We start from the raw sequence: 17,733 nt of genomic DNA on the forward strand, positions 1-17,733 counted from the left end.
CAAAACAGACCCCTCACCTCTACCCTACTGAGGTGGTGCGTGCAGGTCTGGGCCACTACGAAGGCCCAGATTTTCAGGGAAGCAGTGGGGGCGGGGGGAGCATGTGAATGTAACCCACAATGGAGTTAATGAGGCCCTTCACTGCTAATTATCAGGTCCACAGGACAGGAACCTGAAAAGGCCAGTCTGCCCCAGCAAGCCCTAGCAGGCCTGACCCCAGCACCAGAGAGAGCCGTTTGTCCAAGGGCAGAGGGGACATTGGGCTGGAGTAGGGCAGGGAGGAGCCACAGAGCAGCAGAGGAGGGGGGCCCATAGAGGGAGGAGCCTTGGGGGCAGGGACAGAGGGGGAAGAGAGCAGCAAACAGGCCCTCTCCTTCCAACTTGGACGTGCTGCTCAAAGAAGGGTCTTTGGACCTGCAGAAGGACTTCACCTGGGAACCAGTGGAAGTGCCATCTCCCTCCATCCCTAACCTACCGTGTCAGAATCTGATCTTCATAAGATCCCGGGTGATTGGATGTACTTAAATTTTGAGCTGCCCTGAGCTGAAATGACAGTCATTGAACCTCTGAGCCTTCTGAGTCTGTTTCCTCAATTGAGAAAACATACGTCGTTTTTTAGTACAGTGCCTGCTTCAAGAAATAACCGATAATGATGGCATTATTATTGTTATTAATTTATTGGCTGAGAGAGAAGGGGCACCCTGTAGCCAGTGGCAGTGGTCAAGGGAGGGCCTGCGTTCTGAATTCAACTACCAAGACAAGAGGAACTTTACATAATGGGGCAGCAGAGAGGGTGTGTGTGTGTGTGTGCTAACTGCCAGCAAACCACAGCACACCTCCAAGGGCCAGGAGCAAACAACAGTCTCCTTCACACCCCTGCAAAGCACAGGTCAGCTTTCGGTAGGCTGGTGCCAGCTGGGCACTGGCGGGAAATCTATGCTCAGCTTCTGGGGTTCATGAGTTCCTACCCTTAGCCTGGCCTGAGACACAAGATCAGGGGGCCCTAGGAGCAGGGATACCAGAACCAGCAGCCACCCTAGGGAGCATTGGGGTTCTCTTAATTAGGACCTGGCCACAGTCCCTACACACTTTTTTTAGAACTGCAGGAAGTTCTAAGGGGAAAAAGTTTGGCCCAGCTCCCATCTGGGGAAAAGAACTCCAGGATTCTCAAATCTTCCTGTATAAAAAAATCACCCAGGAGCAGATGAAAAATCCAGACCCTGGGCCCTAGTCCAGCGATTCTGACTTCAGACGCTTGAGGTGGAACCCTAGAAATCTGCATTTTAAGGAGGTGTCCTACCTGGTTGTGATGAAAGTGATTTACATTTGGAAGCAAGAAAGAGAGTTCCCCAGCAAGCAGGGCAGTCTCATTGCTGGGGTGGGGTGGGATGGCAGTAGATAAAGAAGCCAGGCTTAATTAATCCAGGAGGCAAGGGAGGAGTTCAGAGCACCAGGTCTCAGGGGGCAGCAGCCCATCCCTTGTCTCAGGATTCCCAAAGATCACCTCTCCATGCCTTTAAAAGACAATTGTGTGGCCTTTTGAGACCCTAGCACTGGCTGGGGAAAGGCAAGAGGTTTAATTAGGATTACAATTGCATTACGAGAAGCCCTCAAGTAAAGTAAGTTACTGGAATAAATGTTAGGAAAATTCTTTAAAGAAAAATGTATCCGTAACCACCTTCACATGACTGCATTTTACTGGCTGCATCCAGCCTACCCTGTGCAAACAGATTTTTGTACGTGGCTGTAGCCACTGAGCAAGTGGTTATGCCTTACTTCCCTTATACACCCCTGCACTGATTTCCAAGGGCCTGACACGGCTAGCTTTGCAGGGAATGTCACAGACTCAGGGGCCGATAGAACTCTAATCCCAACCCCTTTGAGACCTTAGGATAGTCTCTTTTTCCTCAGTTTCCTCTGGTCTACAGCAGTGTTAGGAAGAGGAAACGAAGAAGGCAAGGGCAGGGAATACTCAGGGTTGGCAATGACCTGATAATAATAAAGGGCCAGCTAGTAAATGTTTTCAGCTTTGGGGGCCGTGCAGTCTCTGTTGCAGCTACTTATTTCTGCCATTGTAGCATGAAAGCAGCCAAAAGCAATATGTAAATTATTGGCATTGCTGGCTGTGTTCTAATAAAACTTTATTTACAAAAACAGGCCATGGGCCAGATTTGAGCCAGGGCCCAAATCTGCCAATCCTTACTTTAGGGCATTTCTTTTTAATGTCCTTCAAAGCACTGCCATATACAAACCTCAAACAGTTCTGCAGGCAGACTGGACACCACCTCTATTTAACAGAATTAAAAATTGAGACCCAGAGAGTGGCTAGTCCCCACATTATTGACAGAGGGAGGGCCCCAGGGCAGGTCTAGCATCTCCATCACATCACAGAATCCCCAGCACTGGACCCTCTCATCCCCAACTGCTGTTCAGCAGAGAGGAGGACCTCTGCCACACCCACCGGCACGGGAGGTGGAGGAACACCCCAGAAACGCTGCCATCCTGCCGGGCACACGTTGTTTTCCACCCCTCCATGTGCAGAGTGCAACCACGCTGAGTCAGCTGGGGGCCCAGCCCTGCCCTGGGGAATGGGAGGACCTGCCCCCTGGGATCCAGCCCTGCCCAGGCTGGTGAAGGCAGCAGCTGGTTGGCGATGACAGGGCACCATGCCCCCATTTCTCTCAGAGGCAGTAATCCCTACCAGCAGCGTGCTCAGTGCAGGCAGAAATGCAGTCGTGTCTAAAGCATTTCTAAGGTCTCCTCTTGAGGAAAGGTAGGGGGAGGTCTCAGGCAGATGCCCCCTCAAGTCAAATTCACCCTTGAATTACCTTCTACTAAGTCAATTCAGCAAGCTGGCCAAGAGTGTGGTCTCTGGAGTCCAACTGCCTGAGCTCAAATATTGGCTCTGCCTCATGAGGAAATTTTACAGTGAGGGAAATGTGGTGATGGTTGCACAACTCTGTACGTCTACTAAAAATCATTGAATTGTACACGTAAGAAAATCCAGCCTCAGCCGTTTAAAGCTGTGTGATCTTGGGCATGTTACTTAACCTCCCTGTGCCTCAGTCTCCTCATCTGTCAAACAGGAATCATAAGCTAGACGAGGATTCACCGAGTCAACAACATGAGGACTTTAGAATGGTACCTTGCACCTCAGAATGGATCAATACATGTTTGCTACACAGGCAAGGAGAGGTGTTTGGGCATCGCAGAGTTATACTTGGCTGCACACATGTATTTGTGAGTTCCTAAACTATGCCCCCAAATTGCCCTGCCCTCCCACCAGCCTTTGCTCCTGCTGTTTGCTCTGCAAAACGCTCGATGCGCTTCCTTCTCACCTTAAAGGCTAACTGCAATCAGAGCCTATCTGTCCTCTCTCCTCCTTCTGTACTTAATCTAAATTTTATAGCAAAGGCTTAGAAAGGGCTACATGTCCCATAGTTAATTCTGGTCTGGGATCCGTGAGCCAGGGACAGGTGACATCTTGTTTACCCTGCTCATGTCCCAGTGCTTTGTGCCCTCCACCCCCCACCCCCGTGACAATCTGGCAGCTGAACTGAATCCAACAGCAGGGACTGAGGCTACAACATCTTCTGTGAGTCCCAGCACAGTGACCATAAATGTCAGCGAAAGTAATGGGGTGACAATGAAGGCAGGTGAGCTAAAGCAGTGATGGGTGACCCTCTTGGGGCCAGAGCTTCATAACAAGCAAGAAGTAAATTCCTGTTTCTACTCCCCTGGAGGCATGGTATTTTCAGATGCCTGCAGAGATACACCACCCTGACTCAGGAGCCAGGCTGACAAGGGCCTTCTGTGGCCTCCACTGTCCATCCCAGGCTTCTGGGTCTGGGCCCAGAGATAACTCAGGCCGCAGGCTGACCTTGCAAGAGCCTGACCCCACTAAGTGAGTAGGTGTCTTGCACAGGCTGGTATCCTGCTGACCCTGGCTCTTAGTGATTTTTCCTGGGCCTCCCCTGTGCAGAGCTGAGTGTGTGGGCATCTAGATAGCAGCCCCCTCTCTTTGCCTGTGACCCTGGGCCAGGAGAGTGGGGGGATGTACTGGGGGGAGGGGGGACAGAGGAAGCAGAAAAGGTGCGGGTTGAAGGGACCATCCCTAGCCCTCCTTGGGGTGGGGCGGGGGGCACTTCTGACCCAACACGACGGTACTGCTGGGAAAGGAGGGCCCACTGCAAACCCCAGGAAGCCTTTCTGGCAACACAAACGTTACTTCCAGCGAGGACGGAAAGCAAACTACTTGGACGAGGGACTGGGATCAGATCCGGGGGTGGGGGTGGGGGGCACAAATGTCTCCACCCTCGCTGTGCGGAGGGTCCCCTCCATCCGCGCACCTTTCCCCCCACCCCATCCCCCCATACCATGGCCCTTTCCCAGAGACACGCGCTGCGGCGCCGCCTCGAGTTTCCGGCAGCTCCTTCCCGGCCAGTTCACAGGTTCCAACGTGTCCTTGCCCCTCCGCCCCTAGCCGCGCGGAACGCCCGGAGCCCGGGACGGGGCAGCGCCGCCGGCCGCCTCCCAGGGGTGGGGGCCGCCACCCGGCGGCCCAGCGCCGACCCTCTCCCCCGGGTGCACTTACCGAGGTCCCTGGTACCCTCCTCCCGGGCCTCTTGGGTGAAAATCCAGGGGGGATTGGTGGCGTAGAGGGAGGTGGCGTTGGAGTTGGCATTCTTCTTGCCGAAGAATTTGCTGAAGGTACCCTGCACCGTCTGGTTCTTTTTCATGCTGCCGCAGGCCTCGCGGACACCGGGGAAGGACCGTCCCTCGGTCGTCCTGCCCTGCCCCGGAGTGAACCCCGCACTGTCTCCCCAGGGCACTCTACCAGGCCATGCCCAGAGCCGTCCTCCCCGCCCGTGCACCGGGCGACAGGTGCTGCGGGCGCCGCCGCTCGCCTGGAAATGCGAGCTACCTGGGCAGGTAAGAGGCTGCGGCTGAGAGCGGCCCCGCCCCGCGGTCGCCCAACTCCCCCGGCCGCATTCCTGCCCGCCTCCTTCTACAACAGGCCATTGTTGGCATGGCCCAGTGGGCTGGGGACCTCGCCCGGCCCACGCCCCTCCTGGAAGACGAGCCCCCCCCCCCCCCATAAGGTCCCCACCTGGCCCTCCTCTTCCACCCCTCTTCTCCCCGGGGGATGGGAGGAGGCGGGCAAGTCCCCTGCTTCTAAGGAGGGTCACGACCAGGTCAATATGGGAACTTTGGAAAGGACTCTTTGCCCATCAGTGGGGAACTGGCTGGCTAAAGGGAGCATGCGGAAGGGTTCTACAGGCCTTCAAAACTGTGAGCCACTAGCCTTCAATACATATAAGGAAAGGCCCCTAAGAAAAAAAGGTGAGGGGGGAAGCAATAAACGGGCATCCCAATCTGATGATGAAGGCGGAAAATAATCCTCATTGGCAGAGCTCCAAAGAGAATGTAGGATGACTAAAATCTTGGCACTTTTGCACATCAATTTTTTTTTCTGTGAAGTTAAGGGAATATAATTTTTAAAACTCAAGGTGGGTCGAACTCACTTAGGGTTGAGTTCACTCTCCAGAGAGATGAGCTGTGGACATTGAAGGTGCATGGGGTACCATCCTAGCTAAGGCAGGGCCTGGCTGTCCACTGAGGAAGGTCCCATCAGATGAGGACCTGGGGGATGGTGTGAAAGATGCTGAGTGGGGGAGAGTCAGACCAAGGGGTTAGATGTTTATGCTTTCTGGGCAGCAGGAGGGAAGGCGGGGTGGGGGTGATCAAGTCACAGACACTAGTTGGTGTGTTTCTCCGAGCTCCCTGGGACAGCACCCACTACCGCATGTCCCCTGCTCTTTCTCCAACAGTTGAAATTGTATTGTTCTTTGTAGCAAAGACATTTCCTCAACTTTTCATTTTGAAAAATCATTTGAAAGACCAGTAAAATGACCACCTGTATTCCTTTCTCCTGGATTTACAAATTGTTAACTTGGTGCCACATTTTCATGTCCTCTCTCTCTTCCTACGTGTCTCTCATTATCTCTCTGTCTCTCTCTCTCTCTCCACAGACACACACACACACTTTTTTGTTGTTGTTTTCATTCTGCTGAAGATTGAAAATTGTAGGTATCATGGCACATCTCCCCACCCCCACCAATACTTTGCCTAAGAGTAAGGACATTCTCCTAAATGACCACAATAATTATCACACTCAAATTCACATCGATACACTATTATTAATATCATCTCCCAAAACGTCATTTTAGTGTTTTGTTTTTGTTTTTTTGGTTGTCCATGGTTTATTGAAACTATGACAGCACAGAAGGAAGCTTCAAATGGCTCCACGAGGTGTTTTTTAGAAATTCATCCCAACTGTAGGCTGAGTGACCTGCAGGGTGGACAGACGGCCCAAGTCCAAGAGCTTCAGCATTTCCTTAGTGTCTGGATCAACTTCAATGATCTCCTGATCCAGGGCTGAGACCTCAGGAACATAATTATCTCTCCTTTCTCTCTCCTCTTCCTGCAGCTTGATGGAGATACCTCTTACTGGGCCTCTCTGAATCTGCTTCATCAGATGTGTGACATAGTCGGCTATTTTGTTGCGGAGCTTCTTGCTTTGAATAATGGCGATCTCCTCGCACACGCGTTGTTGGTGTGGAAGGCATTGCCCAGGCGCGTGTAGTACTTCTCGATGATGACCCGGGCCGCCTTCTTCATGGTCTTAGTGCAAACACGGCCCATCTTGGTGGGTCCCTGGTGAAAGAGGAGACACTGTTTTTGTTTTTTAACAGGACTTTATTGGGGAACAGTGTGTACTTCTAGGACTTTTTTTTCTTTTTCAAGTCAAGTTGTTGTCCTTTTAATCTTTGTTGTGGAGGGTGCCATTCAGCTTCAAGTTGTCGTCCTTTCAGTCTTAGTTGTGGAGGGTGCCGCTCAGCTCCAGGTCCAGTTGCCGTTGCTAGTTGCAGGGGGCACTGCCCACCATCCCTTGCAGGACTCAAGGAATTGAACTGGCAGCCTTGTGGTTGAGAGCCCACTGGCCCATGTGGGAATCGAACTGGCAGCCTTAGGAGTTAGGGGCATGGAGCTCTAACCGCCTGAGCCACCAGGCCAGCCCTAGTGTGTTTTTTTTTAAATCCACAGTCTAATTGAGATTCACACATAGCATGTGCTTGTTATGTTCCTTTAATCTCTTAATTTAACACAGTCCCATGCCTTTGTTTATTTTTCATGACAGTGACATTTTTGAGAAGTCCTGTTTACTTGCTGAGCCTCAGTGGATGGGATGAGTCGGACCTTCAGGAACTGTGGCTGTGAGGTGTTCCCCAAATGTTTTTGGTTGGAGACACACCTGTGGTCAACCCTGTCCCACCCCACCCACTACCATGGCACTCGACCTAGTTCCTGTTCATTCAAGGAGTAGCTATGGAGGCTCTCCCAATTGCCTAGTGCTGTGCCAAGGGTTTAGGGTACGTGGGGATATAAAATAATTAGAGAAGTGTTATTTCTACCATAATGGACCTTGGGGTCTCGTCAGGGAGAGAAGGTTTACGTGATTCAAGGTGGCAAGCCACGATGACTAAGTACAGAGCAGTGACTGCTGTCACCAATACACACAGCAGGAATTCAGAGGAGGGGAGGTCTGTATGGGCTGGAGAAATCCAGGAAGGCTTCTTGGAAGAACTGAGACTTGAGCTGGCCCATGAAGGATGGCAAGAATGTTAACAGAGAAGGGAAGGAGCTCAGTCTACAGCACGCACACATACCCATGCCATCCATCCTTCCACCCTCCCATCTCGATATCCTGGGTCCTCCCACTGTCCACATGGGAAGGGCACAAAGGGACCCCAGAAGCCCCATCACAGCCTGGATATCAGCATAACCCACCCAAGTGCTCTAGACAATCAGGCACAAGATAAGAGCTTCTTCCTCAGAGACCGCTGAGGTCTGAGGTTCCTCCCACCGCGGGTAGCTGCTGGGCTCTTACACCCAGAACCAGCCCCAGCAGAGCCACCGCTGAGTGACTCCATTTATATGCAACTTCCGCTAAATAACTAATATCCTTGAGAATTGCTGTGTGCCCAGCTCTGGGCTGTGAAAGGTGCAGAGAAAACAAAGGCCTGGTTCCTGAGTTCAAGTTGCTTTAGTCATTCGGAGAGACACATGGAGACGTACAGAGTAGGGAGGTAAGTGCTGAGGACGTGGCTAACAGTGGGACAGAGATTCAGAGGAGCAATCACGTGGCTCTGTGGGTCGATATGTCAGGGGGTCAGGGGGTCAGGGAGTCAGAGGATTGGGGAGGGCATGCTGAGGCAGGCACGAAGGCCTCTGCAGGAGCTCAGCATGCTGGAGCTGGGAATTGGGGGATGGGAGGGAGGTCACAGCAAGTTTGGCCAGGGTGTGGAAGGCCTAAAGGCCAGCTGGGAAGATCAGAAACAACCCACAGTGTCTACCTGGCGATGACTGATTAAATAAATTATGGCACTTCCACACAATGGAATAATAATGCCACTCTAAAAATGCATGAGTCAGCCGACTATGTCCAGTTATCTCCAAGATAAACTGATAAGCTGTTGACAAAACGGTGTGTGTAGTCTCCTACCATTTGGGGCAGGGTAAGTGTGATCTTATTTGCTTGTATTGGCACACAGAAACATTGGAAAGGTCCATAAGAAACGAATACAAGTGTTTACTGCGGGTGGAGGTCGGGGGACTGGGCAAATGGAGGGATAGGAGAGGAAGGGACTACTTTCACTAAATGCCTTTCTATAGTTTAAAATGTTCAAACCATGCAAATGTATTTCCTATTTAAAAATTAAAGTAACTAGGCAGAAGAGTTTAGCCCAGAAATGTGGTCCTTGAACCAGCAGTATCTGCATCAGATGGGATATTACTAGAATTGTAGACTCTCTGGCCCCATCCCAGGCATTGGGCAATTTCTTTGGGCCTCAGTTTGTTCATCTCTAAAACAGACTATTAATTTAAAGTCATTACGAGTTTCAGTGAGCTGATAGATTAAGGTACCCAGCTGACAAGCTTTGTTTTAGCAAGATCCCAGGTGATTCAGGAGCACGTTAAAGTTTGGGAAGTTCTGGCCTACGTAGAGTCGGCGGGCAAGAGTAACAGCTAACATCTGGGTGAACGATGGATGGGAAGGAGAAAGGGTAAGGTGAGGGGCTTAATTGGTTGTTTAACTGGGTAATCAAGTGGTTAATTGACAAGCAGGAGGGGATGGGGGCTAGGGCTTGTGTGCTGGTGGCAGAAACAGAAAGAGCAGAGTTATTAGCGTGTGGGACAGTTCGTGGGAAGAAAGTAAGTGTTTGGTAAACAGCTTGCCTATAGGAGAAATGAAAAAACAAAAACAACTTTGAGCCACTTTCCTCATCCGTCCTGGGACTGGTAACAGCACGTCTTCTACGATTGTTCTGAAGATTCAATAAGATAATGAACGTGAAATGCCCGGGACAGGGTCTGGCACACAGGGGTACTCCTGAAGTATTTGTTCATTTCTCTCCCCGTCTTGTCCCCTGGGTTTTGGGTTAGGTTTGGCTGGGGATGGAGGCAAAGGGGGAAACCGGTGTAATGATGAACTCCTAAAGGGCTTGAGGCTGCTGAGTCTGGATGTCAGGGCGCTCGCTCCCTGCCCTGACACCACCCATTTCACCCCAATTTCATTCTCATGGTGGTGAGGTCTCGGCAGAGTCTCTGGAAGGCCTGGGTTCAGTGGTGAGCAGCACGCCCCCTGTCCCCCCCTCAGAACCCCCACACGCCCCTCCAGTTTCAGTTTCAACCTGTCAGCCCGGCAGCTTTTGAAACCAAGTTCCCTGGGGCAGGGTTGGGGCCTCATTTTCTGTCCAGCTCAGCACCCTGTACTATTGCTACTGGGTCCCCACTCCATCTAACAACAACACCTCATACCCGCTCTCCCAGTAAAAGAAACAGCCAAATAATAGGTTCCCCTCAAAACAGCCAAAATCCCAATCCTGTAATTAAATCTCTGCTCGGCACTTACTTTGTAACCTCCAAGAGCCGACTTTACTTGCCAGGTCTGGAATGCCAAGTGGGATTGGGGCCTGGAAGTAGCAGTCTCCCAGAGACTCAGTCAGGCCTTTGTCAAGTTTGTGGTCTTTCCTCCAACAAAGCCAAGTGCTCCTGGCTGGGAGAGTGCACGATGAGTGGGAGCAGGGCAGGCTGAGAAATCCTGAGCGTGACCTTCCATCATCACCCCAGGTTTCTACAGCTCGTCTCCAGGAGCAAAAGTCAGATCTCTGGTCGTGCCAACTCAAATAATACTGAGGTCACCGTGTCCAGCCTCTCGTTCCAGGCCAGAGACAGCTGATGCCAGCCTAGCTCCTGAGACTGTTTCGTTTGGCCTGGAGGGGAGGGTGGGCTCCAGTGCCCCTACGAGCTGGGCAAGTACCAGGAGTGGTGGTCAGGCTAAGAGGAAGTCTGGCTCGTGTGGACTCCTACATCCTGAGAGGGGGCTCGCAGAAGTCATTAAGGGTGCCTGAGAGTGTGGGGACCCAAGGTCCAGCCCTGAGCGGGGAGTGGTGTGTTCGGGGGTGCAGGGGAGAGACCAGTGTCCCTTCATAATCATGGACTCTATTGATGAGACTGTGACATGGTGGGAAAGATCCTTGCGGAGGAATACGTTTGAATCCTGACTCTGTTGCTTAGCAAGGGTGTAATCTTGACTGAGTTACCTACCACCTTTCTGAGCCTCAGTTTGTTCACCTGTAAAATGGGCTATTAATGTAAGGTTGTTAGGCGATTCAACGAGATAGTGGGGTAAGGTACCCAGGAGAGTCTGACTCATGGGAGGTAGTCAGCACCTGTGTATTCCCATCGCCCTTCCTGCCCTGACTGGACATGGAGATGCTAAACAGAGAACACACAGACAGAACAGAGGCCATGAGAGGTTGCAAGAGAGCAATGCCAATTCAACAAAAATCCTCAAGAAGGAAAATTCAACCTGGGCCCACGAGACAGCGTGGGACAGGTATCTACACAGTTACCTCCAAGTGCAGGCAAAAGCATCCTGTCGGAAAACACATTCCACGATCGGACATTGTGTGTGCATGTGTGTGTGTGTGCGTGTGTGTGTGTGTTAGAAAAAGGATCGTTCAGTACGAAAAGCAAAACACAAAATTCTATGTAGATCTCAAATATAAGGTATATTTGTGAATGGCCAAGTATTGGAAGGGAACAGAACCATGGAGAAGGTTCAGTTGGAATGCCAGAACTCCATGTGGGGTTCTTTATTTTTTAGTAATCTGCTCTGCTTTGTTGGGAGAACATTTGTTTTAACTTAAAACTCAACAAAGAATAAAGAACATAGTTTCACATAAAGTGCATTTTCTTTTGTTAAAGAGCACCAGAGGGGCAGACCTGGGGATGTGGATTCTACTGCTACTTCTGCCACTTACCTCCTGTGAGACCGCAAGAGGCTTCCCGAGCCTCAGTCTCTCCACCTGTAAAGTGGGATGGCGGAATCCAACACTCAGGTGTGGTTTCACATGTGGATAAAAAGCGTTGGCTGGCAGAGCAGAGGCAGAACAGCAAATGAGGCTGTCTGGCTCCCCTGTGTGAGGAGGGCTGAGGAAAGAGGTGAGAAATGGGGTGCCATAAGCATTTCCTGGGCACAGCTATCTCCTCTGCACCAGGCCCGGTGCTTTAGGAATTGGCTCCACCCCACACACTTCTCTTGTGTTCTGGAAACCAACCCTTGAACTGGGACTTCGAGCCCTGGGAGCATTTCTGTGTGACCCTTCCTGGGTCTGGCTTATTTCTCTCCCTCTCTCCCTGAGACCTGGGAGGAAAAGCAGCCATATTTGCCATTCACTGAGTATCTATCTCTTCTGTGTCAGGCATGGGGCTGAGTGGATTAGACACATTAACCCACTCCTGTCAAGTCAGCCCTGCAAGGGAGGGGGCAATACACCCATTTTATGAATAGAAAAGAAGACTCCAAATGATGTTTACTCATGCTCCACAGCCAATCGAGTCTGCTCTTAGGAATATGCCTTCACCCAGGTCCCTAGCGGGGCATAAATGTGATGTTATTGCAGTGCTGTTTGCAGGGATGGGAAGTTGGAGACACCTAGGGGTCCATCCCTGGGAGAGCAGAGACCTAAAATATGGTGGATGCACTCTGTGGACTACACAGTAATTGGAAGCAAGGAACTAGATGGTCCTTAAAAACAGTAGGGAACAATCAAAGTAAACAGAATGAGATCTAAAACACACAATGCCACTTATCTAAATAAAAATGACCTGCACACACAACTATATATATATATATATATATATATATTGTGCAAGAATACATATGAACAAGAAAATACTCATTAAGCACATTAGAATGGTTGCCTCCGGCTGGGGTGGGTGGGGAATGTGGTTGGAGACTGGAGATAAAGGGGAAAATTAATATAATGAGAGAGGAGGCCCTCATGGACCAGGGACGATAGTGCACCATGAAGCAAGGTGTATAAATAACTCAGCCTCCTGTACCTGAGGTCCAACAAAGGAAAAATAAGTAAGGGTTAGAGAGGTTAAGTAATTGGTCCAAATCACACAGCAGGTAAGGAGGGGTGAAGAAAATGTCCAAGGAACCAGGCCTACTTAAAGCAAGGCAGTAGCAGGATACTTAAAATTATTTGCCTGGACCTCAACAGCAGAAAGGGCAGGAGGGGTGGAGACGGTGGGCGTGGCCATGGAGCCTCTTGTGAGCCACGCCCGCCCTGAGTCTCACGGGCTCCTCTCATCCTTCCCGAACACCCACTGAGCACTGTGGGTACAGATCACCGTCCTTACCTTCCAGGAACTTTGACGAAGAATAAAATGAGGTAATGCCCGGAGTGTGGCAGACAAGTCAGACAAAGGGGGGATTCCAGGAGGCAGGTCTGAATGAGTGTCTTTCGAAGTTTAGAAATAATAACAACATAACGCTTAGCAACCACCATGCAGCAAGCACTGCTCGGCATTCGTGTTGTCCTCACAACAAGCATTCCAGGTAAATTCTCTCATCAGTCTCACTTCGCAGATTAGGAATTGAGGCACAGAGAGGTTAATGATTTGTGAACGTCACACAGAGAAGGAGAGCTGGGATTGGGACCCAGGCAGTGTGGGTCCAGAGGCCCACTTCTTAACCCTTCTGAGATTTATAGATGAAATAAGACAGAAATGGCTTGACTAGCCAGGCCTTCCTAAAGGAGGTCTTCCTAGCCACTGCCTCATCTTGAGGTCCCAACAGTGAGGGTGACACAGCCTGGGATGGGGACACTTCTGGCAGGGCCTAGTCCTATGGTCAGCTAGGAGGGTCCCCGTCTGAAGTCCTCAGGATGTGATTCAATTTCCCCTCCTTCAAATGTCCAAAATGGAAGGACTCAACATCCTCGTAGGGAAACTGAAGCCCAGAGGGGGATGGGACTTATTTCAGGTCACCCAAGACTCCTGGCAACCAGCCCCACCTCGAGCCCTCTTTGGCTGAGACAAAGTGTAGTGTGTGCTAAGTTGTGGCACCCTACTCCCCCAAACCCCCACCAGCCTCCTGGGTTCCCTCCTGACAGCTCCTTCAGGCCCTGGGCTGGGACCCAAGCTCCTTTCCCCAGAGGCAGAGACGCTGGCCACCCCCCTCAGAATGCCATGTTCCCAACTTCCTTCCATCTCCCAAGCAAGGTATCATCTCCCCAGAGCCTGGAAGATCCCCCATCAGTGGCTCTGGCAGGGCCAGCCCTGATTGCTTCTCCCCCTCCTCTCTCCTCCCTGCCAGCCTCCCTCCTGGTCCCTCCCAGCCTCCTCAGAAATTAGGGAACGTTACCATCAGGGTGTGAGATCTGAGCACAGTGCACAAGTCATTAACACCCCAACTCCCAATCTGCCGATGGGCCCCAAAGTCCAGCCCATCAGCAGCAGTCAGGGCTGACACAGTGCCAGGAACAAAACAAGTCCTGGGCCCAACCCAAGCGAGCATGGCAGAGGGCAGGAAGTCAGCATTTTGCTCTATTTCTCTCCCCTGGTTCTCCCCGCCTCCTCCTGCACTGACCCTAGGAAGAAGCCCAGGTCTCTCCTACATGTGGGGTTTCTGACACATTCCTGGGAGGTGCCCACCAAGTCTGGTGTTGGGGAGATGGGACACTAAGTTGGAGTGGTCTGGTTTTTGAAGATGGGGACAGGACAGCCCAGTCAGCGCCCACCCCCCATCAACCCAATTACCCACCCACACATCATAATAGCTAATATTTATTGAGTGCCGGGCACTGTCCTAAGTGCTTTGCCCAACCCTATTAGGTAGGGACCTTTAGTTCACTCATTTTACATGGACAAACAGAAGTACAAAGAAGTCAATTACTTGCCCAAGGTCATGCAACCAGTAAAATAGATCCCGGGATTCAAACTCAAGGAATCTGATTCCTGGGTCTGCAATCCCATCCTCTATAGCAGAATCATCCATTTACTGATTATTTATCCATCCACTCACCCATGGCCACCCCACCCAGCCACCTGTCTACCCACCTACCCATCCATCCTTTCATCTCCTAACCCCCTGTTTGAAGTGGTCCAGGAGAGGGAACAGCATATGCAAAAGCTCAGAGGTGAGAGAGCAGGACAAGTTTAAGTAATTAGTTACTGCATAGAGTGAGGGAAAAGATAGTAAGAGATGAGGCTGAAAAAGTGAGCAGGGCTCAAATCGGGAAGGATCACCCATCTACCATCTGTCCATCTACCCACACTCATCTACCTGCCCATCCACTCTCCCACTCATCCATCCATCCATCCATCCATCCATCCATCCATCCATCCATCCATCATCTCCATAATTTTGAGGGCAGATAAAGAAAGAGAATGGTGAGTTGGCTGGATACAGTTCCTCTCTGTAGTGGTTTCTAATGACATGTTGGGGGCCTGGGGGACATGAAGACTTCTGGAGGTACCTAGATAACTAGGATGATTTTCTCCTTTCTCCACTTATCCCACTACCCACAATTCAGGGATCCTGGGAGACTGTGGAAAGAGGGAATTGCAGAGGGGTCAATGTTAAGGTTAAACAAAAGACCTTTCCAGGCCTTGAAACTTCAGCCCCTAGCCCTGCCTCTGTGTCTCCTGAGGGAGACAGGAGGAATTGTGCTGTCAAAGAGGCATCACAATGCCCCTGCCCACCCAAGTTCTCCCCAGCTTGGCACTCCCAGTAGCCTTCCAAGAGTTCCTGGGAGCCCCTGGAGCCTCTGACCACCAGAAGTTCTATCTTACCACCAAGGAAGGCCCTGGTCAAGGATGACCCAGGTGAGATGACATCACAGGGCTAGATCAGGGGACCCAAGGGCACCAGAAGTTTGATTGGCAGGAAGGCGTATAAAGGCCTCAGGCTGGCCCACCTATGTAGCTGAGAGCTGGGGTCCTCTTACCAAAGGCTTAGGTGCCAGTGCCACTGCCCGATTCTTGCCTACTGTAGAGGTGGGGGTGGGGGCCCAGAAGTGGGCCACCGTCCATCTCCTCTGATTCTTCTGCCCCTTCAGTTCCCCAAGACACTTCCTAGACTGTTAGTTTGCATTACCCCATCGCATAGCTAAAGTTGATTGAGTACTTAAGAGGTCAAGGCACTTCCCATGACATAGCTCATTAAATCCTCAGGGTAACCCTAGGAGATAGATTCTCTTGTTACTCCCACTTCCAGGTGGGAAAACTGAGGTACAGTATTATAAATTACCTAAACGTTGGGTACCTCGTGGGTGGTAGAGCTGGAATGTGAACTCCAGGCCCTCATGCCACGCAGCCTCATGAGGAAGCTGAGGCCCCCATTTGGCCTCCCTGTCTCTGCCCTTCTGAGCCCCTCTGCCCCCACTGCAGGCAAACACGCTCTCAAAAAGATTCAGATAAGCACACTCAAAACCTAGATGCAACTGCTGGTCCAGGCTGATAATAATCACAATTTGCATTGTGCTTGTGCAGTTCCCACACTCATTGCACCCCCACAACAAGCTGGTGAAGTAGAGTCTTATTATCCCCATTTTGCAGATGAAGCAACTGAAGCTCAAAGAGGTTCGTCTACTTGCCCAAGGTTGCCCAACCTGTAAGGGCAGAGTCAGGCCCTGAGCTCAGGCCTTCAACCTCCAAAGCCCAGGCACATCCCATAGGACCAGCTGCCCCAGGAGGCTTAACCAGCAACCTCACCCAATGTCATTTACATTTCAATAGGACAGGAGGCCTTCCACCAAAGAGTGAGGTGCTAATAAATGGTGGAATGTCAGGCATGGGCCAGACTAGTGGATGGGCCCCGAGCCTGGAGTATCTGAGAGTCCAGAGTGTCTTCCCAGTAGACCTGTAGTAATGTCATATATGAGGTTTGCTTGCCCTACTTAGAAAGCTCCACTCTTGAGTCCCCCTCTTGCGCATTCTAAGCCCTGGTATAAGGGACAAAAACATAATGTGTATGTCTAAAAGGCGTTGGTGGTCTCTGCCGTGGGGGTAGGGGGTATGAAGGGAGAGTCCTATTTGCATTCCTTCTTTGGACTCTAGCTCAAACCCCAAGTGAAAATAGGGAGAGGCTGGCAGGACCCTCTACTTGCCCTTTAAGCTTCATTGCTCGCTGTGGAATGGGAGGCTTCAGTCAGGGCTATAGGAAGCAGGTGGGGGGGGGGGGAAGGGTCTGCCTCAAACCTCTAAACCGTTTCCTCAGCCTTGGCACTATTAACGTGGTGTGCTGATTTTTGCGGTGGAGCTGTCTGGGCACTGTGGCACGGATGGTTGGCCTTAACCCGTTAGATGCCAGTAGCACCCCCACCCCCAGTTGTGACCACCAAAAATGTCTCCAGGATTGCCAAATGGCCCCTGGGGGTAAAGTCACTCCCAGTTGTGAACCACTTTTTTCAAGTCTCTCTCTCTCTCTCTCTCTCTCTCTCTCTCTCTCTCTCTCTCTCTCTCTCTCACACACACACACACACACACACACACACACACTGCACTTGACAGGGAAGACCTGGTTGGGGAGGAAATGGTTAAATGAAACCAGATGTTAACCTAGAAAGTATGCAGTCAGGCCCCACCCTCCCTCCAAAGCTGCCTGTGCTGGTCTCTGGGGAGGAGATGGAGTGTTCTCAGCCGCTGAAGTTAGTCACTGGGAGCCTGGCAAGGCCCGGAAGGGGCAGGGCAAGGCTGGGGCTCCCCCTCCATCTCCTCTTCCTCTTTCTTGCCCAATGTCTTCTCTTCCTCTCCTCTCTTCCTCCTCCCTCTCTCCTCCTCTTCTTCCTTCTGTCCCAGTTTCTGCCAGGGTCTTATCCCTGGATGTGCTTGGGGCCGTGGTCCCCCCACTAGGGTCCTGAGTATTGCAGAAGCAGCAGCTGGGACATAGCTGACTAGTAGACCCAGGGCAGGTAGACCTGAACCAGGGCCTGGGCTGGGACAGAGAAGGAGGGGAGTGTTCAAATTGATTCTGGTTCTTGCATTAACTAGTCACTTGTCATGGGACTTCTGCAAGGTTCTTACACAGCACTTCGCTAACTATATGAACTTAGACCAATGCTTAGCTCTCTCTGAGCCTCAGTTTCTGCATTTGAAAGCTGGGGAGTGATGTCAAATGGCTCTTAGGAGCTTTTGCAGAGCTGAGTGGCGAGTGCCTGGTACATGATGGATGCTCAATTCTGTTATCAAAGAGTGTCTCCCTTTCCTCCGTGGGGTCTCTGGTAAGAACTCCCCGGCCCCCAACCATTCTGAAAGCACTCGCCTCTGTTACTCCTGAGCCCGAGGTCCAAGTGGCCAAGACTGAAGGGCGGG

The 17,733-nt window shown here is 51.3% G+C and overlaps 1 protein-coding gene, 1 long non-coding RNA gene and 1 pseudogene across 2 annotated transcripts in view; 1 reads left to right on the forward strand and 2 right to left on the reverse strand.

The window, feature by feature from the left end:
* Nucleotides 1-4,739, reverse strand: part of LG05H6orf132 (linkage group 05 C6orf132 homolog) — a 32,325-nt gene extending 27,586 nt beyond the window's left edge. Inside the window, exon 1 of the mRNA XM_074332922.1 lies at nucleotides 4,595-4,739. Coding sequence (XP_074189023.1) covers nucleotides 4,595-4,739 — 145 coding nt within the window. The remainder of the gene's footprint in view (nucleotides 1-4,594) is intronic.
* Nucleotides 4,740-4,792: 53 nt separating this feature from the next.
* LOC141571654 (uncharacterized) lies at nucleotides 4,793-8,803 on the forward strand. Its single transcript, XR_012496595.1, has 2 exons — nucleotides 4,793-4,932; nucleotides 6,491-8,803. It is a non-coding gene; the product is annotated as an uncharacterized LOC141571654 (long non-coding RNA).
* On the reverse strand, nucleotides 6,281-10,178 carry LOC109450735 (small ribosomal subunit protein eS17; annotated as a pseudogene).
* Between the last annotated feature and the right edge of the window lie 7,555 nt (nucleotides 10,179-17,733).

The sequence above is a fragment of the Rhinolophus sinicus genome, linkage group LG05 (genome assembly GCF_036562045.2).
Source record: "Rhinolophus sinicus isolate RSC01 linkage group LG05, ASM3656204v1, whole genome shotgun sequence".
Lineage (NCBI taxonomy): Eukaryota > Metazoa > Chordata > Mammalia > Chiroptera > Rhinolophidae > Rhinolophus > Rhinolophus sinicus.